The sequence below is a fragment of the Ruditapes philippinarum genome, unplaced genomic scaffold (assembly GCF_026571515.1).
Source record: "Ruditapes philippinarum isolate M1 unplaced genomic scaffold, ASM2657151v2 ctg36_1_1_1_1, whole genome shotgun sequence".
In the NCBI taxonomy this organism is placed as follows: Eukaryota; Metazoa; Mollusca; class Bivalvia; order Venerida; family Veneridae; genus Ruditapes; species Ruditapes philippinarum.
In genome coordinates, this window is record NW_026866845.1 from 333,899 (window position 1) to 360,672 (window position 26,774).

The following is a 26,774-nucleotide window of genomic DNA, read 5'->3' on the forward strand; positions in this document are numbered from 1 at the left end:
CTATACACCAATGACTAGTTAGATTGTACTAGAAAAGTTGTAAATGTTCATTATAGCCAAGAATCAACGGAAACCATTCAAATAAAGATGTTTTAAGATATGGCAGGGGCTCGACCTCCTCACTGCAACATGCAAGAGACATTTCTTCTATAGCATTTAGTCTTTAAAAATGCAGCATCGTTGCGGTCTCTCGTCGTTTTTAATTTGGACAAACATAATTATTTTAATAAGTAAGTAAATAAACCAAGTGAAAAAGCGTGTTACCCATCTTGCGTATATTATTCCCTGCGGTCTGGAGACCGCAGGGTATTGGTACGCGTTTAACTTTTGAGGCATGGAGGAGCACGTGACCTGTGTTCGGTACATGGAGGAGCATGTGACCTGTAAACCGTACATGATTGGTTAATTGACCTTATCGAAAACCTAGCTAAATACCGTTTGCCGGTACATTACGGATTTACCTGTAGGGAATTAGTCCGAATTACAACTTATTAAGAACAAAAAACTATTACGTGATATTTCTAATTTTCTATAATTATTTTACCGTTTAAGGTGGATAAACTTGAATGATGTGTTTGAAAATTATCAATGTTTCTTTAATATCTATCTCAAAATTTACAAACAATAAATTGTTTATACTGAAAATTACAAAATTAAAATATTCTTAGGGGCATCTGCCATAATAAATAGAGATATTTTCTGCGTAAACTTGTGTGTTTACTTTATTTATTTTTTTGCTCGGAATTATTCATAAAATGGTAGGCCTATTTAATCATTTTCTTAAAAAGAAATAATTGTTTTATGTTCGACCTACTCCGGTCTTCAACGGTCACCAGTTTCCAAAGACCTTCTTCTATATTGATCGTTTATTCAATTGTCAACTATATTCCTGATACAAACGTTTATTTATCCCCCTCCCCAAATAATGTTGAAAATAGTTAAATGAAATATCTGTATATCATTAAAATGGTCACCGCAGGAAACCATTTTACTTGTATACAGTATGTTTCGCAAAGCACCCCGGCAATATATGAGTCTGTTTTGTCGACCATAAGTATTAGAAACAATAATATTTCTCGTCTTATACATTCAGTAATTCCATCATTGGTTTATTATATGGAAATTATCCAATTAACAAGGGAAGCGACCTTTTATCATAATGATTTGGCGGGAAATATCAATAATCCTTATTGTTTAATTTTTAATACGTGCTTTATAACAAATATCGTTATCAGTTATTATGTTGATAGAGATTATATAATATTTGGATGTCAAAACATTTCACATCCTCTATATCACATATAAACATCTGCAGGTATATTGTATGATTGTACAAAAAACTTATATTTATAAATATCAGTTAGCATTCCGCTAAAACAATGTTTTATCTATGGACAAATGTTTAACATTAAATTATAACTTTTTTATTTTCGCACTAAACATTTACATAAAACGCGAATTGGCATGTTAATACGGAATGGCTCCTCAACAAAATCGAAGATCTAAAAATGTTTACGAGTACAGCTGCAGTTAAAATAAACATAGAGTTGAAAAACAACAATGAATTATTTATTGTTATATGTGTATACCAGTAGTATCCTTGTCATTTTCAATTTTGTGTACTGTGTCATGTCAAATAGAGTTTATTTCAAAATAGCAAAATCCAAATGGGACTCAAAGATGCCCAGTAAAGTGTAATACAAAGGTACTGTAAATTCTTAATCAGACAGATATGTGATTATTACTTACAAAGAATGCGTTTTAGCTAAATTGTTTTGGAAGGGAAGCTATAAGCTTATTGAAATTCTCGGATTCGTTCCAGGAACAAACCAGTACTAAGCAATGTACAGTTTCTTGCTCACGGAAACAACAGCTTGTATCTTGACGGGTTGTATCAACGTGACCAACAATACTTAAATTATTAGTCCGGCACATTAACCACTCGGCCATGTCGTCACACACGTGATTTTTATTAGACAGATATTTATAAACAAAAGAAATTGAAAGTGGTTACACTACATGCCATGACAGATGACAAGACAAAGTTTTGAGTCGAGTAACTGACACGACGTACAATATATTAGAGTTGTACGGCAGGTTTCAAGTCCCATGTACCAGCTGTAAAAAGTTGCCCCGTACTTCAAGTCAGTAATATTTTTTTTGGTTCTTTGGATCATTGGTTCCATCAGTTTTAAGTGTTGAGTGCTAGGGGGCGTGAGGGATGTCGCATTTTTTTCTAATTACCTCTCATGTACAGACTCAATCAAACCGAGTCTGCAATGTTCATGTCCTTTTGTTTGGATTAATGGTACCGAGGGATCACACTTTATCCAAATATCCAATATTTTTAATGTATTTTATATCAAATCTGATTTATCTTGTTTTCAAGTTCTTGTACAGTGGTAATGATAAGATTTTATCTATTTATTTTATTGAGAATTTTTTCCTTTCAACTGATTAATTTGATAATTTGTGTAATTTTATTATTTGTCATTCATATATATATATATTTGTAAATCTCTTGTATTTTGCATTGTCTGTAGACTGGTTTGTATTTTTCCCTGAAAGGAGGAAAATTGACAGACTGTTTTAATTTCATTCCCGGTTACACAGTTATAATTTTTACCTTGTAATTATTGACTCAAGAATAATTAGTTTATTCATTACAATTACTCAATATTTTATTTATTCATTAATTTATAAATTTTGAAAAAAGATAAGTTGCCTTACAATTAAGGTATAAGACATTTAGTAACTTTGAAGACTCTTTTCACGTAGGCGTAAAAATATACAATAATTAAGAATCCCTAAAGAACTCACAAACGCCACAATTTAAAATGTTGCAGGCTCGGTTTGATTGAGCCTGTGCATGAACGGTAATGGAAAGTGCAAGTTACCGTCCACGCCCCCTAGCATAACACGAGTATGGTGAAATTTTGAATTTTGAAACATCCGCAGATGTCATCATGAAACCTTCAATAAAACACGTTAGTGCCATAAATACACTGTAGTACCAGCTCTACAAAACAAAGACAGTGTAAGTTTGTGCGTTTTGTATGCTTTGTTTTAATACTTTGGTCTTTAGTCTAAAGCTTTGTATAAATCGTTGAGGATAAAATATAAGTAGCACACCATCCACAGCTGATTTAGATAGCGAAAGAAAAATTCCAAAATGCTCAAGTTCTAGCTTTAATTGATTTCAGAAGGTTTTATTTTTTCTGCATCTGTAATCTAATGTTTCTTTATCTTGCAATTATTTTTCATTTTCGCATTCATGTCCGACAAGGAGGAATATTTCGATTTTCATCAGCAGTGTTTTGATTGCTCACAGTGTGCGTTGTTAATTGAGAGATTTCTCGAATTACCAAACAATCTTCAAGATTTTCAACAAGTATTCAATCATTCTATCTATCTAATAAATTTTGCACCTTTTAAAGGTTAGAGCAGAATCCTTGTTTTTATGAAGAAATAAATCCATCCAGCCGAGCTGCATGGGTTGAAGGAATATAAATATCAGTAGGGATCCGACTTATCTATTCTGTTCGTATGTCATGTTGAAGTATAGGATAAAAAATATTAAGTATTATCCTACATGTATTTAAGTCTAAACTTAAACTAATATACGTAAAGGTAAAAAGGTTGATATCAGACAAAAGACCAAGGGAATCTTCATTTACCTAAATAAATTACATTGGACAATATGAAAATATGATTGGATTTAAGTGAATCATCTTTCCATTGATTTGAGAACAATCACGTTTTATTCAGTCTCCATCGTTTACAAGATTTTCTGTTGCGCTCTAGTTCACGATCGACACTTTTTATTATTATTATAGCATAACATGAAACAAGTGCCAAACTTTTATCATATATGAAATATAGAAAATAAGAATCCCTAAAGAAAGCCCAACACGGCAAAATTGCAAATGTTGCAGGTTCGGTTTGATACTTAAAATGCATCATAAATACTAATTGGCTAATATTTGTAATTTCAATAGCAGCGATATGCAACTTATGCATTTAAAATTAAACTAAAATTAGCGAAACTTATAATTATTAAGAACAAATATTTGATTATGCACTGGCCTTCTGTCAATGATATTGTAAATAATAATAACAAAAAATATTGTTGATTTGATATGTGGACAAAAGGAGAAAAGGCCTAGCATTAAGTAAGATTTAAGTAATCTGGTAACATTTTTGAGAAACAGGTATGCTTATGTCCCTTAAACGTTACTGATGTTTTGAAAGTTATATTAAACATAATAATTCATACAGTAAGCTTTTCATTATCCCGGAAGGGAAAGAGGTGAAACATTTTTTATGTCGTAAGAAGGAATTTTTTTTATAGGTACTGCTGTCTTTTCTATATTTAGATCAATTCTAGTAACTTTTATTGAAAAAACTAGTTGAAACCCGTATAGCATAAAGAAAATATACTTCTAATTCAAATATCCCCTTCTTTTCAGAATTAAGTAGATAACAAACGGATGGAATTACAGATATAAACATAAGAAAAGAATGATCCAAATGAATTCAGCTTGGTTTGGTATAGCACATAGAAAGGTGCCTGTAACTAGACAATCCGATTTTTGCTTGACATTGAGTCAATTAAAATTGCTGAATCATTAAATTTAAATTGACTTTGAAAGCAGTACAAATTGCTTACAAGGTGTCTTCAATTATGTTTTGCTTCAAACATGCAGAATCGTAGTTTTACCTCGAAATAATGATTTAGTTTTTTCTTCTTCAATTTTAATCTCAGCTGAAAATATACATTTCAGGTTAATTTCTAATTATCGTTTTAACTTCATGAACTGGCAGCTATGAGATTTGATTCATTCAAGACTTAAACATGTTCCAAATTGTCAATACGTTAAGTGTACTTCTTTGTACGTTTGCTTGTTAAAAATATTCGTACAATCATCAGCATAGAGTTTTCAAGCTTCTCTTGTTTTCGGCAGGATATCAACTGGTTGATAAAGTGGCAATGACCCAACACCAAGGTCAACGTCATGGTCCTTATTGTTTGAGCCACAAAACTTTATTAAATAAATCAACTGCATGTGCACCTAAGTGAGTGAATGAGTGAGTGAGTGAGTGCAAACATTATAATTGAAGAATTGAATGATTTTATCATTAAGCCACTGCACAGAATAATATTTTATGTAGAGTTTTCAAAGCAAGACATACGCTAACCTTCCTCGCTGAATAAATAAAATTGTATCTATCTTAACAAACATCTTCATTGGAAATGAACATGGTAAGGCTACAATTGTCTTGTCCTGAAATCAGTTCATCTTAAAGAAAATGATGAAACAGAAGTGGTAAAGAATGTGTTATAAAGTAATTATATTTCAAATGAAAATGTTGAAAAGTACGATTCAATGCAGGTGTACTCGTTTATCTCAATCGCTAACACGAGTGGAACTTTATAATTTTACGTCTAATCTACATTCAAGCATTCACCGAACACAGTTTTTTCATGATCTCTCATCTATAATATCAGCAATATTTTTTTTTTCATTTTTCAAGATCGGCAGTGAAAATACGCTAGAATATCACAAAACTGGGTGTAACGCCCTACGATAATATATCATGTTCCTCTCAAAACAAATTTGATATACATATATGAAAGAATAATAAGTAACCAGTGGCAACATGGCCTCAGTGGCAACATGGCCTCGACTTTGAGATAAAAATGAGATGATTACATAATTATCCTGAATAAGATAACAATTGCCTGTAACTATATTTAAGTGGACAACTGTAGCATACAAACTGACAGATGTGTTTGACTTTACACAAAATGGGGAGAGAGAAGAAAAATAACCAGGCTTGCCTGCAAGCCTCCATTACATATCTCATTATTTTACATTCATATTAAAGTGACATTATGACCATCCAAGTGTACAGGTAAAAGTAAAAATAACTTTTATTTTGCTATAATTGTTATGCTCCCACTACAACTTTCAATTAGGCCATGCTGTCCGTCCGTCTCACTAACCTATTATCAAGTTGTCTATCCTAAGAGTGACAAAACAGTGCAATTTGTGAGCATCCATATCTTATATGTTACGCTGCAAAAAACTACATAGGATATTTGTTTAAATACACTTCTTAAATTATTTGTTACATTTACTTGATAAAAAGAGTGGGACAGTCTTTTGATATTTTAGACAAAGTTATAATTCATCCTTGCTATTTAACATTATCAGTTATATTTGTATCCTTCACACATAACTTTGATAATTATCAAATACTCAATCTTATGAAATTTGTCAACATGACTACGATAACATTAGCATAATGTATCTTTCACTTATGTTATTGTATTTCAATAGCCGCGAAAATAATTATACAGCCATGACTAGTAAGAAATTCGACCTCCACACTGCAACATGCAAGAGCCATTTCTTCCCTCTCGATTTTGGTTAGCATTTAGTCTTTAACAATGCTGCATATCATTGTGGTGTCTTCGTATTTAAAGTGGCAACAAAAGATAAGACAAACATATTTGATAAGTTAATAAATAAACCAAACCCATCGTGTGTAAGCTATAAACAGCATGTTTCAGAAAGCACAAAGACAATGTTTTGTGGACCATATGTATTTGAAACAGAAATATTTCTCGTCTCACACATTCCGTAATTCCATCATTGGTTAATTACATGGAAATTGTCCGATAAACGAGGGAAACGACCTTTTATCATAGCGATTTGGCGGGAAATATCAATAACCTATACTGTTTAATTTTATATACGTGCTTTATAACAAATATCGCCATCAGTAATTATATTAGAGATTATATAATATTTGGATGTCAAAACATTTTACACCCGCTGCATCACCTATAAAATCTGCAGGTATATTGTATTATCGTAAAATATACGAATATTTATAAATATCAGTTAGCATTCCGCTAAAACAATGCTTTGTCTATGGACAAATGTTTAACATTAAATATTTACTTTTTCTTCATTTTCGAGCTAAACATTTAGATAAAACACGAATTGGCATGTTAATACGGAATGGCTTTTCAACAAAATCGAAGATCTAAAAATGTTTACGAGTACAGCTGCAGTTGAAATAACCATAATGTTGAAAGACAACAATGAATTATTTATTGTTTCACGTGTATACCAGTAGTATCCATGTCATTGTCAATATTGTGTACTGTTTGATGCCAAATAGAGTTTATTTCAAAATAGCAAAATCCAAATAGGACTCAAAGATGCCCACACACGTACTGCAAATTCGTAATCAGACAGATATGTGATTATTACTTACACAGAATGTGTTTTAGTTAATTTTTTTGGAAGCTATAAGCTTATTGAAACTCTCGGATTCGTTCCAGGAACAAACCAGTACTAAGCAATGTACAGTTTCTTGCTCAAGGAAACAACGGCTTGTATCTTGACGGGTTGTATCAATGTGACCAGCAATCCTTAAAGTATTAGTCCGGCACGTTAACCACTCGGTCATGTCGTCACACACGTGATTTTTATTAGACAGATATTTATGGACGCAAGTAATTGAAAGTATTTACACTACATGCCATGACAGATGACAAGACTAAGTTTTGAGTCGAGTAACTGACACGACGTACATTATATTAGAGTTGTACGGCAGGTGTCAAGTGCCGTGTGCCAGCTGTAAAAAGTTGCCCCGTACTTCAATTCAGTGTTGTTATGTTTTGTTTGGTCCTTTAGATCATTGGTTTCATCAGTTGTTAGTGTTGAGTGCTAGGGGGCGTGAGGGATGTCGCATTTTTTCATTACCTCTCATATGCAGACTCAATCTAACCGGGTCTGCAATGTTCATGTACGTTGGTTTGGATTAATAGTACCGAGGGATCACACTTTATCCAAATATCCAATATTTTAATGTATTTTATATAAAAATCTGATTTATCTTGTTTTCAAGTTCTTGTACAGTGATAATGGTAAGATTTTATCGATTTATTTCATTGAGAATATTTTCCTTTCAACTGATTAATTTGATAAAATGTGTAATTGTACTATTTGTCATTCAACTATATATTTGCAATCCTCTTGTATTTTGCATTGTCTGTACGTAGACTGGTTTGTATTTTTCCCGGAAAGGAGGAAAATTGACAGTTTGTTTTAATTGCATCCCCGGTTACACAGTTATAATTTTACCTTGTAATTATTGACTTAAGAATAATTAGTTTATTCATTACAATTACTCAATATTTTATTTATTAATTGATTTATTCATTTTGAAAAAAATAAGTTGCCTTACAATTAAGGTATAAGACATTTAGTTACTTTGAAGACTCGTTTCAAGTAGGCGTAAAAAACAGATTAATAAAGAATCCCTAAAGAACGCACAAATGCCAAAATTTAAAATGTTGCAGGCTCGGTTTGATTGAGCCTGTTCATGAACGGTAATGGAAAGTGCAAGTTACCGTCCAAACCCCTAGCACCGGCTTAAAGTGACATTTTGCCCATCCAAGGGTATATAGTGAGTGAACGGGTGAAGATCAAAATAAGTTTTCATTTTGTCATTATTCCCTTTAATTTTATAATTTAGTTCACATAAATAATAAATAACTCACATAACCAAATGAAATGTCTGTAAATATGCATTAGACTTTACCTATAACGCTTAGTTTATAAAAAGAGTGGGGCAGTCTTATTATATTTTAGGCAGATGTATAATTTTATCCTGAACATTTTTCAATATCAACTGTTGGTTAAAACACCATTTTGACAATCAATCTTTTGAAATATAAAGTCAATTCAGTTCTACTTGACTATAAAAATATGAGCATAATGTCACTTTAAGCAGTATTCAATATTTAACATGAACTGGTAAAATTTTGAATTTTGAAACATCCGCAGATGTGTTAATATGGCGGTCATCATGGAACCTTCAATAAGACATGCTAGTGTCATAAATACACTGTGGTACCAGTTCTACAAAACAAAGACAGTGTAAGTTCGTGCGTTTTGTATGCTTTGTTTTAATACTTTGGTCTTTAGTCTGAAGCTTTGTATAAATCGTTGAGGATAAAATATCAGTAGCACACCATCCACAGCTAATTTAGATAGCGAATGAAAAGTTCCAAAATGCTCAAGTTCTAGCTTTAATTGATTCCAGAAGGTTTTATTTTTTCTGCATCTGTAATCTAATGTTACTTTATCTTGCAATTATTTTTCATTTTCGCATTCATTTTCGACAAGTAAGAATATTTCGATTTTCATCAGCAGTGTTTTGATTGCTCACAGTGTGCGTTGTTAATTGAGAGATTTCTCGAATTACCGAACAATATTCAAGATTTTCAACAAGTATTCAATCATTCTATTTATCCAATGAATTGTGCACCTTTTAAAGGTTAGAGTAGAATCTTGATTTTTGTGAAGAAAAAAGTCCATCCAGCCGTGCTACATGCGCTGAGGGAAAAAGAAATATCAGTAGGGTTCAGACTTTTCATATTCGTATTTCATGTTGATTAATAGGATAACAATATTACGTATTATCCTACATGTATTTAAGTCTTAACTTAAACTAATAAACATAAAGGTAAAAATGTTAATATAAGACAAAAGACCAAAGAAATCTCCATTTACCTAAATAAGTTACGTTGAACAATATGAAGTATGATTGGATTTAAGTGAATCATCTTTCCATTGATTTGACAACAATCACGTTTTATTCAGTCTCCATCGTTTACAAGATTTTCTGTTGCGCTCTAGTTCACGATCGACACTTTTTATTATTATAAGCATGAGATGAAACAAGTGCCAAACTTTAAGCATAAAATTATATGAAATATAGAAACTAAGAATCCCTAAAGAAAGCCCAACGCGGCAAAATTGCAAATGTTGAAGGCTCGGTTTGATACGTTAAATGCATCATAGATACTACTTGGCTATTTTTGTAATTTCAATAGCAGCGATATGCAACTTATTCATTTAAAAATAAATTAAAATTAGCAAAACTGATAATTATTAAGAACAAATATTTGATTAACAACTATTTGATTATGCACTGGCCTTCTGTCAATGATATAGTAAATAATAATAACAAAAAATATTGTTGATTTGATATGTGGACAAAAGGAGAAAAGGCCTAGCATTAAGTAAGATTAAAGTAATCTGGTAACATTTTTGAGAAACAGGTATGCTTATGTTCCTTAAACGTGATTGATGTTTTGAAAATTATATTATACATAATAATTCAATCAGTAATTTATTTATAAATCCCGAAGGGAAAGAGGTGAAACACTTTTTATGTCGTAAGAAGGAATCTTTTTCTATAGGTACTGCTGTCTTTGTCTATATTAAGTTCAATTCTAGTAACTTTTATTGTAAAACTAGTTAAAACCAGTATAGCATGAAGTAAATATACTTCTAAGTCATATATCCCCTTCTTTTCAGAATTCAGTAGATAACAAAACGGTTGGAATTAAAGATATAAACATAAGAAAAGAAAAGAATGATCCAAATGAATTCAGCTTGGTTTGGTATAGCAGATAGAAAAGTGCCTGCAACTAGACAATCCGATTTTTGTTTGACATTGAGGCAATTAAAATTGCTGAATGATTAAATTTTAATTGACATGATAGCAGTACAAATTGCTTACAAGTTGCCTTCAATAGTGTTTTGCTTCAAACATGCAGAATCGTAGTTTTACCTCGAAATACAGCTTCAATTGAAATCTCAGCTGAAAGTATACATATCAGGTTAATTTCTAATTATCTATTTAACTTCATGAACTGTCAGCTATAAGATTTGATTTATTCAAGACTTAAACATGTTCCAAATTATCAATACGTTAAGTGTATTTGTTCGTACGTTTGCTTGTTAAGACACGGTAGCAAACAAACACCGTGACATAATCTATAATTTTATCTTCTCTATTTCAATTAAAGATATACTATGCTCTGCTCATCTTTGAGTAAAATGTTTCAATCAAAGAAATGTGTTAAACCTATGAAATCCTTACTGAATATTTCTAATTTGAGTAAAAAAAATAGAAATAACTATTGATTGGAAGTCGCGTTTCCTTTTACAGGATAAGTAAAGTTGGTCTGTTCTTAAAAAATGGCAATTTTTTAACGTCACTATATAATCATAATTTGACTACTTATAGTGTGTAGTGTTTTATACATGAAATATCTACTTTATGTGAAGTCAAAAAATGTTTATTTTATATGTACAGAGAGACTGTGTAGCAATTACCAATAATTCCAAAAATCATCATGGAGTTTATAGAAGAAGGAAAGCAAGCTTCTCTTGTTTTCGACAATATATCAACTGGTAGATGAAGTGGCAATGACGCAAATTCAAGCTCGACGTCATGGTCCTTTTATTTGAGTCACTAAAACTTTAATAAACATACCACCTGTGCATCTCAGTGAGTGAGTGAGTGAGTGAGTGAGTGCAAGCATTGGACGATTTTATTATAAGGCTTTTGCACATAACAAGGTCTAATGTAGAGTTATTAAAGCAAGACATACTCGAAAAAACAAAAGTGTATCTATCTTAACAAACATCTTCATTGGAAATGAACATGGTAAGGTTACATTTTTTTGTCCTGAAATCAGTTCATCTTATACAAAATGATGGATCAGAAGAGGAAAAGAATGTGTTAAAAAGTAATTATATTTCAAATGAAAATGTTAAAAAGTACGATTCAATGCAGGTGTTCTCGTTTATCTAAATCGTTAACACGAGTGGAATTTGATAATTTCACGTCTTATCTACATTCAAGCGTTCACCGTACACAGTTTTTTCTATAATATCAGCAGTATTTTTTATATTTCTGTCATTTTTTAAGATCGGCAGTGAAAATACGCTAGAATATCACAAAACTTGGTGTAACGCCCTACGATAATATATTATGTTCCTCTTAAAACAAATTTGATTTAGATATATGAAAGAATAGTAAGTAACCAGTGGCAACATGGCCTCGACTTAGAGATAGAAATGAGATAAATACATATCCTGAGCTAGATAACATTTGCATGTGACGATATTTTAGTTAACAACTGTAGCATACAATCTGAAAGATAACTTCTTTTTTTTTCGCCATAATAGTTATGCCCCCGCTACAACTTAGGGATATTAAGATAAGGTCATGCTCTCCGTCCGCCCCATTGACCTATTATCAAGTTGCCTATTCTAAGAATAACAAAAACAATGGGATTTGTGAGCATCCGTGTCCTATGATTTCAATTTCAAAAGATGACAGTATATTTGTTTTAATTTTCTTCATTATTTATTGGTAACATTTACTTGATTAAAAGGCAGGGTTATTATTCAGCCTTGTTATTTAATATTATCAGTTATGTTTCTATCCTGGACATATAAATTTATCAATTATCCAATACTCAATCTTTTGAAATTCGTTACTCTTTAAACTCACCATCACTTCGGAAACATGTCATTTTCAGCTTAATTGTTGTATATCAATAGCCGCAACTATAGCTATACACCCATGACTAGTAAAATTGTACTAGAAAAGTTATAGATGGTCATTCTTGCCAAGAATCAAGAGAAACCAATCAAATAAATATGTTTTTAAGATATGGATGTGGTTAAACTTTCACACTGCAACATGCAAGAGCCATGTCTTCTATAGCATTTAGTCTTTAAAAATGCTGCATCGTTGCGGTCTCTTTGGACAAACATATTTTAAATAAACCAAGTGAAAAAGCGTGTTACCCATCTTGCAGTATGTTTCGAAAAGCAACCCAACAATATATGAGTCTGTTTTGTCGACCGTTAGTATTTGAAACAATAATATTTCTCGTCTTATACATTCCGTATTTCCATCATTGGTTTATTATATGGAAATTATCCAATTAACAAGGGAAACGACCTGTTATCATAGCGATTTGGCGGGAAATACCAAAAATCCTTATTGTTTTTTTTTTGTTATTTTCAATACGTGCTTTATAACAAATATCGTTATCAGTTATTATGTTGATTGAGATTATATAGTATTTGGATGTCAAAACATTAAACATCCTCTGTATCACATATAAACATCTGCAGGTATATTGTATGATCGTAAAATATAAGAATATTTATAAATATCAGTTAGCATTCATCTAAAACAATGCTTCGTCTATGGACAAATGTTTAACATTTAATTATATCTTTTTTATTCTCGCACTAAACATTTACATAAAACACGAATTGGCATGTTAATACGGAATGGCTCCTCAACAAAATCGAAGATCTATAAATGTTTACGAGTACAGCTGCAGTTGAAATAAACATAATGTTGAAAGACAACAATGAATTATTTATTGTTATATGTACATGTATATACCAGTAGTTTCCTTGTCATTGTCAATATTGTGTAATGTTTGATCTGATATGCAGACTCAATCTAACCGAGTCTGCAATGTTCATGTCCTTTTGTTTGGATTAATGGTACCGAGGGATCACACTTTATCCAAATATCCAATATTTTTAATGTATTTTATATTAAATCTGATTTATTTTGTTTTCAAGTTATTGTACAGTGGTAATGGTAAGATTTCATCTATTTATTTCATTGAGAAATTTTTCCTTTCAGCTGATTAATTTGATAAAATGTGTAATTATATTATTTGTCATTCAACTATATATTTGCGATCCTCTTGTATTTTGCATTGTCTGTACGTATACTGGTTTGTATGTTTCCCGGAAAGGAGGAAAATTGACAATTTGTTTTAAGTTCATCCCTGCTTACACAGTTATATTTTTTACCTGGTAATTATTGACTTAAAAATAATTAGTTTATTCATTACAATTACTCAATATTCATTTTGAAAAAATAATTTGCCTTACAATTAAGGTTTAAGACATTTAGTTATTTTGAAGACTCTTTTCACGTAGGCGTAAAAATAGAGTAATAAAGAATCCCTAAACAACGCACAAAACGCCAAAATTTAAAATGTTGTAGGCTCGGTTTGATAGAGCCAATTCATGAACGGTAATGGAACGTGCAAATTACCGTCCACGCCCCGTAGCACCGTCTTAAGCAATATTCAACATTTAACATGAAATGGTAAAATTTTGAATTTTGAAACATCCGCAGATGTGTTCATATGGCGCTCATCATGGAACCTACAGTATGACACGTTAGTGCCATAAATACATTGTGGTACCAGCTCTACAAAACAAAGACAGTGTAAGTTCTTGCGTTTTGTATGCTTTGTTTTAATACTTTGGTCTTTAGTCTAAAGCTTTGTATAAATCGTTGAGGATAAAATATAAGTAGCACACCATCCACAGCTGATTTAGATAGCGAAAGAATAGTTCCAAAATGCTCAAGTTTTAGCTCTAATTGATTTCAGAGGGTTTTATTTTTCCTGCATCTGTAATCTAATGTTACTTTATCTTGCAATTATTTTTCATTTTCGCATTCATTTTCAACAAGGAGGAATATTTCGATTTTCATCAGCAGTGTTTTGATTGCTCACAGTATGCGTTGTTAATTCAGAGATTTCTCGAATTACCGAACAATCTTCAAGATTTTCAACAAGTATTCAATCATTCTATCTATCCAATAAATTTTGCACCTGTTAAAGGTTAAAGCAGAATCCTGGTTTTTATGAAGAAAAAAATCCATCCAGCCGAGCTGCATTGGTTGAAGGAATAAAAATATCAGTAGGGATCCAACTTATCTATCCTGTTCGTATTTCATGTTGAAGTATAGGATAAGTATATTAAACATCATTTCGCATTTAAGTCTTAACTTAAACTAATAAACTTAAAGGTGAAAAGGTTAATATAAGACAAAAGACCATATCAATCTTCACCTCTCTAAATAAATTATGTTGAATAATATGATAAGTGGCTGGATTTAAGATTTCATTAAACTTTTTTTCAATTTATTTTATCACATTACGTTCAGCCTCCGTCGATGACACGACTTTCTGTCTGTTGTGCTCTTGTTCACGATCGACACTTATTTGATACGCATACGATCGATATGGAATCTGATATAAACAATTGCAAAAAATTTAAGTATTTTTTGAAAGACGAATTACTTTAAATGCATTATAGATAATTGAATATACCTAACTGGCTAATTTTTGCAATTAAAATAGCAGCGATATCCAGCTAATTCATTTAATGATATTCTGTTATTTACTTGCAGAATCAGGCCATTCAAGCATATTTCTACTTTAGAATGTTATCTTATTAATAAAATACGCGAAAAAATCACTTTAACATGAATGTATTACAAATTTTCAATGCCAATTAATGCAGGAATTAAACTATATTCATCATATTTTCCGGACGTTTTCAATTATTACTGGCGTACAACATATTTGCTTATGCTCTCATTTAAACATATTTCGAACAAAATGAAATAACTTACTTTTCATTAATATTTATTTGTTTTTGATTAAGTTTAAACTTGAATTCATTTAATAAGCTAGTTTGTAACGCAAGCAAGTAATTAATTTGACAACTCTTGCTAATTGGTGGCATGTGGAGAAACGCGGTCGAAAACAAAGTAGGGATCGAACCTACTTTCCATGAGTTCAGAGGCATACATTATAATCTTACGAGGGAGAGGTACAGACTTGTGTAAACAACTTATACATCCTTTCTATGGATTCGGATTAAAGTATAAAAACGTAAGTACTCAAATGAAATATTTACGGACAGACGAATGGTAGCTTAATGGTAGAAATCGACCAACTCTCGTATGAAGCAATTTGCAATGTGTTGTCTTAAGTATTTCCTTATCCAACACTTAAAATTTAAACTTTTAGTTGTTGAGAATTGAGTACTGCTTAAGTCGTCGCTAGGGGTCGTGAGGGATGTTGCACTTTTTCAGTCCCTCATGTGCAGACTCAATCAAACTGAGTCTACAATTTGCATGTAATTTTGCTGATTTTAATGCTTTCGATGGATCACTTTTTACCAGATATTTTTACAAATTAAATCACCATTCACTTTATCGCATTAGCTAAAAATCTTGTTCTTACCTTCCATGACATAGACTAAAGACCCGACATCTCCTTCCTTGATTATCAAGCTGTTCTTGGAAAACTCCACTGGATGCATACATTCTACTATGTCGTGGATTTGACTCAATTCGAGATTCTTCATAAAATCATTGTCTAGTATGGCTCGTTTGATTAGTTCTTTGGAACTGAAATGACAAAAAGTGTGTTTTTAATATCTATGTTTCAAAATAATGAGACAACTTGGTACTAAATATTATGTTTATCAATAAAGCAAATTAGTTCGTTTGCGGATTCACTCCAGAGAAACACGTTACGTTTGAACTTATTGTGATAATATATTAGAACTAGATGCTCTGCTTACAATAGATTTTAAGTTTGCAGTTTAACAAAGATGGATTGCTCCACAAAGATGTACTGAGAAACGTCACGATATGATCCCTAACATTGACTTACTTTTGTACGACACAAAAGACCAAGAAAATGTATTTTAGGACAAAACAACTTTCACAATGTTATGTAAAAACATGTTACAACTACAGATTCATTCAATCATATAACTAGCCATTTTATGTTTAAATGTAAAAATTGCAAATGCATTGTATCTGTAGTATAAATTTTATTTTTATTCATCTCATAAATTATTTCCAAAATCTGTGTAACTTCTTGAAAGAGTAAAATCTCCAAAAATTAAGGTTGGGAAGCTGCTTCCATGCACTACGGAAACAACCAAGCATTCCAATTTTTCGATGCATTGTATTTGAGTAAAGATAATTTTTGTTACTTCCATATTTTTTCTGCTTATGTACAGTTAGAAAGTCGTTATTTACACTTATGTTTTAAAAGATATTACAATGCAATTAGCAAATTACATCTATATTTGAAAAATAAGACTCCATTGCACAAATGCGAAGAAAACTGTTGATATTTATAATTGTCAAGCTACTAGTCAAATAACTAAAAAAAGATAAGTTTCAGAATAATATCATTGACAGTAAGAAAATATACCAAGGAAAAGCGAAAAGGGTTAAACTATCATAACATTATTTATGTGCCATCTTTTTTTTCAAGCATATAAAGTAAAAACTTATGTAGACCAGCCGTTTGAAGGGAAACTTTGATTTTACAACAACAATATCATTTCTTCCTAAAATAAAGATTTCAACTCCTTTTTACATCTGTAGAGCAACACCTCGAAGCAACAACCAATATATCTGTCTCCCAAAAAGGTGTTGGTCTGGAGAGGTTATACTGTATTCTGCTTTGCAACATGAATACCTTGCCGTGTAGAACAGTAAGCAATAGATTTACGTATATAAAAGGAATTTTTGTGTTTGATCTTTTCCCGATCATTATCATGTAATCTGATGAATGAACAGTTAAAAAGTTGTTATGGTCTTTGTTAGCCAATTTGAAAAAAAATGATTTAAATGTTTTGTTGTCATTGTATTTTGATAGTAGGAATATTAATAAGTGTTGTTCAAAAATGTTTTTCCAGTTCCGTCATGTGGAGTTACTTTAAAACAACATCGAGCAATAGTTATACGACATCTAAAGAAATGTGTGAGCAAACTACCACGGTAATGAAAGACCGGTAATGAAAGACATAAATTCATTTAAAGAACAGACTGATTCAAATATCGGAACAGAATATAGATATAAGCAAGCGCATTGGTGGTGCCAAATTACCCCCATCATTCCAAGAAAAGCAGTAAATATTGAAATTAAGCCATCAGAACGACAGGCTTTGAACTGAATTCAAACAAATTCATTCACACCACAGCAGTTAAGATCAAACTTTGAAAAGAAGAAATAGTTGTGTCAGTTCCGTTAATTTTCTTAAAGACATATTTATAATAGACGTTTGTTAAAATTGTTCCAGCAGAGAAATTCTTTGCAGCATATTGATGGTAAAGGGACCCTGCTGAGCGTTTTTGACATGGCTTGATTGGAAATATTTGTTTTCAAGATTATTATTCTATTTGATGTAGGTCTAGACCAATAATTTTTGTTCAAATTTTTAGATAATTCACTCACTTCATTTTCCAGAATAATAGTTCAAATTGTGAAAAATGACCTAAAAATTGAAAAGCGTTGCAACGCTTTTCACTCACATACGGGTAAGAATAACACAAAAATGCGATTTTCAATTGATTGCTGAGTACATGTGTATATTTCCTTACTATTGCAATCTTTCTGTTAAAGTTCCAAGCTGATCTATGTAAATAATTCAAATTTTATGTTTTTAGGCTTTATTTAAATTAAATATATTTATTTGAGTTGAACGTTACGTATCACATGGGTTATAATAATAATAATAATAATAATAATAATAATAATAATAATGATAATAATAATAATAATGATAATGATAATGATAATGATAATAATAATAATGATAATAATAATAATAATAATAATATTAACAAAAATGATAATTATAAGAATGATAATAGAGCTTGGCCCAATGTACAAAAGTTTTTTATTAGGTAGATTTCCACATTCATAAGCGTAAATTTGATAGTAAATCAAATTTTTTTTTCTCTTTTTATGTTTACATTGCGAAATTCTCCAGTTCGCTATTCATTGTACATATCGCGACATTTCATTTTTAATGATCAAACACCCTCATACCAATCGGAATCATCGGCTATTATGACCGACTAAAAGGCCTGACAAGTTGCAATTGCCCTTTTTCATTCCACAAGGGGCGTTGCGCTTCGGCGCGGACGCAAATAATTAATATCAGATAATGTATCTAAAACGTGCCAACAATTTTCATGTATAATTTTTCCATGGATTGTTGTTATGGCTAATACTTAATACTACTTAAGTAATTATTTGTTGTGTTACAGACTTTCCATTATATACCAATTCACTTTTGGACATATGAATTTACACGGTTGCAGCAAATCTATGATACATTTTCATTTTAACAAAAGCTACTTTGCGGTATCATAAATTTGTTACGGAGGTTTTTAGCAGGCTATATGACTGACTGTATATATATTTATATAAATAGTTGTCTGCTATATAACCTTAACCTAATAGCTTAGGTTATAAAAGCCTACCATCGTTTCAACTGGGCTGTACAATTTATTTATTTTTATTTTTCATTTGTAGCAAATAGCATGTACCTATCTTGAATAACAAACATTTTTGTTTACAGGAAAGCCTTGTTAAAATGGTGGGACATTAACCAAACATTTCCTTGATAGAAAGCCTTCTTACCGAATACTAACCTAGAATTTTACTCAAGAAAAAAAAACTAACTTCAAACTTTGGTTATTGCGAAATGTTAAATTGTTTGGGTAAGTGTCCAATAACAATAACTATTTTCCGTCTTTGTAATCGTTCAAAAGTAATTAACTGAGAGTTCGTAATTTACCTTTTTGTCTGAACGTAAATACCATTTTTCAGAGATAATTGACTTTTTGAGTATGTAAAACGTTCGTACTTATTCTTTATACTTATTATAGATTTATTATCCTCTTATTATTTCTAGACAACTAAATTTCTTTATAGTGTCTGGCCGTTTAAAGGAAGAGTATGTATCAATATTGTCTGCAATCCATGCTTTTTACATGTACATGTTCTTGTATATTGAACATATCACATGGTTTATATAATGATCAGTTACAAATACATTATTCTGTCAGAACGTATATTTCACTGAACTTTGGCAATAATTACTTACTTTCAGTAAATACAGTATATAATTAGATATTGACTATCGTAAAGATTAAACAATACATCATGTAACTATCAATCTTATTGTACGAAACAATGAGAAATGAGCCGTGTCACGACAAAACCAACATACTGCGTTTGCGACCAGCATGGATCCAGACCAGCCTGCGCGTCCGCGCAGTCTGATCAGGATCCATGCTGTTCGCTATCAGTTTCTCTACTTGTAATAGATTTTGTAAGCGAACAGCATGGATCCTGATCAGACTGCGCGGATGCGCAGGCTGGTCTGGATTCATGCTGGTCGCAAACGCACTATATTGGTTTTGTCGTGACGCGGCTCAAATGTTTACAGGTAAACAAATGCCTGGTCATCAAATTATCATTAATGCTAATAACTGGTGACCGGTAATCGCAGCGCATTTCGAATACGAGATACTCCCCTTTAGAATCAGTTAAAGATCCTGTATGTTGTGATCAAAGTGGTAAACCACACTAAGTGAAATTATATATATATGTACATAATAATGCAAATAAAATAATTGTTTAAGATCGAAGAATATGTACATTATCAATATGTACTGCAAATATGTATGCATATTATATGTAATCACATTAAAATATATGCATTCATTTCTTATTGTAAAATTTGACTTAAACTTTATAGAAAATAGATTTTTATTAACTCCCTTTATTTACATGAAATGTTAGATTCGGATACGTCTTTATAATTAATGCTTTTCGGAACCTAAAATATTGATAAATTTTAATTTGAGCATCATATTTATGAGTTAAAACCATGAGAAAATGTGATACAGGATCTTTAATATGTGATACAAGTATAAGATACAAATTGAAAGTTGTATTTATAGAAAGATATCATTGTGATACAGGAAGGAAAACATAAGCTGCAGATATCCTTCATAACATATATTACTATCTTTAGAAACATTAAAAGAGCGTTTACAAGTTTGCATGAGATCTTTTACATTGTTCGGTTCAATATAAATTTTGCAGTTGTGTACGAGTCCAATAAAATCAGTATTGTATACAGCAATGTATAATGACTTCATTATATTACATCACAAATTTTAAATATTTTGATAGAACTTTTATACTCCGAGTACAATAGAGATTTGATATGGTCTTTGTGGACTCAGAAAATGAAAACGAGGCTATATAAGGTACAATATGGGTTTGGTATTGATTTATTTTCTCAGGAAAGAAAACGAGACTAAATTGATAAGATTGATTGAATCAGTATCAGATATCTTTAAATTCAATATAAGCATCTGAAATTTAAAAGTAAAAAGCTATAAAGTGTAATAAACCTTCCTCTTTCTTATGACCACATATTTGCCCCCAAGAAAACAATTTCTTAGTACAATGAAATAAAAGAATGCACCTGGGTTGTTTTACGATTCATTCATTACTTAAAGGCGGGTTTAAAAGTTCAACTTAAAGTACATACAGCAGTATATTTTGATTTACTGCGGGGGAAACATTCTCTTATTTGCGAATGTTTTGCTATCCTATCTTTATCTATTTTTCAATACTTTTGTTGCTTTTTAAACTGTGTATCCTTTTGATAGCTTTAGAGAGTAATAAAACTTTCGGCACAAACTGTTTACATTATACTGAAAACGTTTGTTTTTATTCGGATACTTCTGAGAGTTTGAAACTTCCCACCTGTAACAATTACAAAATTTATGCACGAGCGCGTCTCGTGAAATCTTTTGGAATTCATCTTTTGTAAGGTAAAGAATGATTCCTCCGTATTTTCGGACTACAGTCAAAACTTTGCTTCAAGACATACGTGTATATAGTCAACTTTGCTGGAATTTGTATTTAGAATTATAACTAACACAAAATTCAAGAATGTATTAACAAGTTGTAGCAAGACTCATCCTAAGAGTCAGACACATCTTAAATTATTTTCTTGTCCTTTTTCAAACTTTCAGACGTCAATGTACCTGGAAATGGCTGTTCGGCAATGACTGTTATCACATATTTATGTTATGTACACAAATGTACACAATAACTAGCGTTTTTAGAAACAATTTCATGGACGAATTCATGCAATAAGTTAAAGGTTCTCGTAAAAAATATATATGAGATGTACTTAAAAACTTACCGGAGCGGTTTTTTGTGGCGCTTCAATTTATGATAATCAGTTACTCTAGTTTTACAAGATTCGGCTGATATTGCCTGACGTTTCTGTCTTTCATTTGCTCTAGACTGAACCGCTGCCGTTATAGAAACTTTAACAGCGGATTTGTATTTTTCTAGTTCATTACGTAACGACTGAATAAGTTCATCCTTTTCATCTAGTTCCTTTTCTAATTCGTCAATCAACTCATCCCTTTGTCTAACTTCCTCCATCTTTCCTGCTAGAGCGATTTGAAGATCTCTTAAAGTCGCCATTAATAGTTCAATAGAATCATACATTTATGAGGTATTACGGTATTACAATCTCTTTATAACTGTCTTTAAGTTTTTTCCGGATTTCTCACTAACTTAAAAGTATATGTTTACAATAGTGTAGTTACATCCCAAAATAACTTACAATGTGGTTGCACTTTGTTATATTGATCGGTTATTTCAAAATAATCCACCACCAAAGGAAACGTGTTTTTCATTGATTAAAATCTTGCTCCGATTGCATAAACGTGAGCATAATTGATAAAATATCATCCAAAAATACTATAATGCGGTTTGTATTGCAACATCGTTTAAAACTTTAAAAAAAAATATCCACACCAATCCATTCAACGTATAACTCGCTTAATAGTTCCCCTTAAGGTTCACACTTTCACTATAAAAAAACAACAACTTACACTTAATATAATATATATTTATACTTATATACTTATGCGATTTTCGTTATAATGTCCTCGGTTTATTAATTATTTCCGCCGAAGGATAGACACTAACAAACGGAAAATAAGTATTTATTTCAAGTAGGATGATTTAACAGATAAGCTTTATCTTAATACACCGTACAAAACCTTCAGATTGTGCACACTATTTTAAAACACAAGCAATATTCTTGGAAATGGCGAGAGTCATAAAATTGAATATAACGAGACTGCATGCCTTGGAATTTGCCGCAAAAATTATCTCCTGTAAACTAAACTCAAGTTTATAGATTACGGTTTACTCCCTTTTATGTTTTTTACGGGAGTTATTGACGTTATCCTATTATGTAATCACGTTTTTTATGATTATTCATCAAAACTTAGTGTATATTACATTGTACAATGGTATGTTTTGTAAAACAATAATTGATATTTTAAAAAAATAATAACATCCAATTTTCTTCTTTTAAAGTGCACAAATTAATCCATACGCAAAAATCGTTTCGTTAAAAAGTAAAAATAAAGTTGAATAAATATATTAAATGCGTTCGTTAATAAATGCATTAAAATCCGACAAATCTTTAGTCACTCATAACACTGATACGTCTTAATTCATTTTACACATTTTTTTCACGAAACATATTTTACATATACACCGGTCGTGCTACTTCTACAATCACTTTAACTTCCGGTGGCCGAACTCATTATTTCCCGAAAAGACGACTTATCACCTGTGATAAAACAGATAAAGTATCGCGTGTAAGATATTATCTGATAATAGCATCAGCTACCTATCTATTTAGATAGCGGGGAGCAGTAATTGGCATCGGCACATAATTGAATTAATTGACAGTTTTCAACTACATCAATTATACAATTCAGTATATGATAAGCAACATCAGCTGTACGCTATTTTGTTCTCATAATTTTGGTCTTCAAAGTTACATTGTATTCATTGCCAAAAACGATATTCAAATAGAGAAATATAGTTTATTTCATCAAATATAAGATAAGTAAAAAGTTTAATCAAAATTAACAGATGAAGATGAGTACTACTCTAAGCATTGATTTCGAAGTCTTTACCCAATGACCAACCCCCGACCAACAGTCAGTCGGTGCGAGGCTTGGAAAGTATACATGACCTCGGTCACATTTTTATAGATAAAATAACTTTTTTTATTCAAAATGTTTTAAAACGTCTTATTTTCAACAAAGCAACGAAAGAAGGTTGCCTGTGGCCCGGTCGAATTTCTCAGTTTAGTATGTATTAAGTCATCTGTGCAATATGTAATATATACGATCTAACAGCATATTTATAATTCTAGAGTATAAATGAATAGCGACTTATATTCAGTTTTAAAAATAAAAGAAACTGTTAGAGTCTGCAAAACTTTCATTAGCCTTAAGCTTAAAATCATAATATCTCAGACAAAGCTAAGCTACTTAGCATGATAATAGATTTTGTTATTGCATCCCCACTCTTCAAACACTTAGTCAAAGTCATTATTTCCAATGTTTTCCTTCAAGCATACATCTTGTCATAAATTCGAGTATGTGAGACAGTGTGAAGCTGTCCGAAATGATTATAGCATACTTGTTCCGTGTTTAACAAATGGGTTAAACAGGAGGGGAAATTTTAAATTGTATGTTCGGCTTTTCATGTGCTTTGCCTAGTCAATAGTATAAGAATTAGCTTATTCCAAAATTCCTCAAATACTGGTATGCGTGTGCTAGATATATGAATGTTATTTTTTACATTTTTTTTCATTCAAAAAGTCAAGATAAAAATCTTAGAATCTTAGGAACTGTGATTTTTTTACAAGATTTTTTTGTTTATAAATTTATAAAGAAATGAGTTATTGGAGAGGTCATCAGACCTCTCCATAGTGTTCAGACTGATTGCTGGCGGCATCCATTTTTGCGTATCTGATTGCAGTGAATGAATCTCATTTTAAGCGTAAAATCATTAGGAGCAGTCTACAAAAATTGTTTTGCGCATGCGCCTTTTATAAACACGGCTTAACTTAAACGAAAAATTAACATCGAAGTGAACAAATCGGTCCATAGAAAAATCGGAAAATATCATTTATGTTACTTAACACTACGTGCATGGATGCTTCATTCCGTAACTGTATAAATCGATCACCGTATTGTTATCTGAATAACGTTTTACTATTTCACGTTTTGATAAATAGTTACAGTGAACATTATAGCTACAATATAACCATGCACGATAGATACCCCTTCCGTGGTCGAGGGGTTAGAGTCGATAACTTTTAATCCAGTAAACTCTCTGGCGTGGGTTCGTTCCCCGGGAGATGCTTTTTTTTTGTTAGTTTAGCGCGGAGGAAGGTTGTCTAGTACTGGTGTAACTCTCCAGGAACGATGGTTAGGAAACTACCCGCCTATATGACTAAAATACTGTTGGGAAGTGGCGTACAATGAAACAAACAAACATATTATATGACCGAGTGAACCGTGTATTGAACCGGTATATCTAAATAACGCAAAGGGAGATTTTTTGGCGCAAATGGCACACATTTTATCTCAAGTTTGATTTTCTTCTAATGTTGTGGTTGGAGGCATGCACCTTTATATACTGTTTATTCCAATAAATAGTATATAACAGTGTAACAGTATATAACAGTATTTACTGTTTATTCCAATCGAATGATATCAACATTTTTTATGTAAACTTGTTTGATTAACATACTTTATACTCGTTTTGGAAAATGTAGAGGAAATGCTTCCTTATATTTAACAAAACAGTGACCGAAAATTTGCTTATTGAACTTTACTAGAAACTTTTATTTTGAAAATACTTTTAATATATATATAATTTTTCTACAAAGGGAACTGTCTTTAAAATACAAATGTAAATGATATATATCATTTAATTTATATTAAGTAATTTTACAGGGAAACGGACAAATATCTTTTTTCTTGTATATCTATTGTGCGTATCTGCTAATATACAGCTGTAAGCATTCAAATAAGATATTATTTTTCTCTTTCTTACTAAATTCTAAAACAAAAAATACTTAAATAGGTGTTTGTCTATTTGTACTTTTTTGTGAGTTGTTTTATTCTTCAATCATTTTTTTCTCCTTTTTACTGTTTGCTCTTACATATGTTACATACTTAACTCTTAACTATTATGTGAATGTCTTTGAATACTTCAACTAACCGTTGTGTATGATAATGCCATGAACTGTGATATTGTAAATTATTATAACTGGGAGAGGACATTTATAAGCTTTATAGCTTTCTGCCCAATCCCAAAATGTACTTTGTAAATATTGTTCACTTGTTAAATGTTTTGTTGAATAAATATCTAAACCAAGTAATTTTACATTTTTTTTGTAGAAAAAGTATCCCTAATGCGCCAAGAAAAAAGTCCATTTCTCCGGCATATAATCTTTTAAAACATTAAAAAAGATGAAATGTATTTAACAAACTTTCATTGCAATATATATAATAAATTCTATTTTGTTTAATAATTGTAATTTATAAACATTCATTGTGTCTGTTATGCAAAAATATCCCCAAATATTTTCGACAGCAGCAAAAAGACCTCTCGCAGGCTTCTTTTTAAAGAAGCAAACTTGTTATTTTTCAATGATATTATTTCGTTCATTATCATTATCACTAATTTTACTATTTTTATCACCGATGTGTTCGACATTGTAAAATTATGATGATTAATATCATCATAACCGTGTTTATAACATTTTTATAACGTTAGCTACATCAATATAAAGATAATAATCATTTACGATGGGACCCATTGTAAGTCACGTGATAAACCAGTGTTGCTGTATCCAAGCAAATGAATATATGAGCCGCGTCACGACAAAACCAACATAGTGGGTTTGCGACCAGCATGAATCCAGACCAGCCTGCGCATCCGCGCAGTCTGATCAGGATCCATGCTGTTCGCTATCAGTTTCTCTACTTGTAATAGAGTTGGTAAGCGAACAGCATGGATCCTGATCAGACTGCGCGGATGCGCAGGCTGGTCTGGATCCATGCTGGTCGCAAACGCACTATGTTGATTTTGTCGTGACGCGGCTCATATGATTAAACCATACTAATTTAATTAAAACTACAATAAAATATAAAACATTTCAGACAAAGGTTTCATCCATCTTTATCTCAGAGTAACATAAATGGACACACAAACAATAAAGCATCCAAGTTAATTTTTATGTTTATGACAGATGCGCATCATCAAAGCACTTGTTTATGATCACGAATGGCGATATGTAAACAAAGCACGATTT

General features: G+C 31.3%; 1 protein-coding gene across 1 annotated transcript in view; it reads right to left on the bottom strand.

Annotated features, from left to right (window-relative positions):
- Nucleotides 1–22,727, bottom strand: part of LOC132733967 (cGMP-dependent protein kinase 1-like) — an 84,071-nt gene extending 61,344 nt beyond the window's left edge. The window contains exons 1-2 of the mRNA XM_060720664.1: nucleotides 21,768–22,727; nucleotides 15,968–16,134 (exon numbers count right to left, since the gene is read on the bottom strand). Coding sequence (XP_060576647.1) covers nucleotides 15,968–16,134; nucleotides 21,768–22,081 — 481 coding nt within the window. The 5' untranslated portion in view covers nucleotides 22,082–22,727. The remainder of the gene's footprint in view (nucleotides 1–15,967; nucleotides 16,135–21,767) is intronic.
- Nucleotides 22,728–26,774: the final 4,047 nt, after the last annotated feature.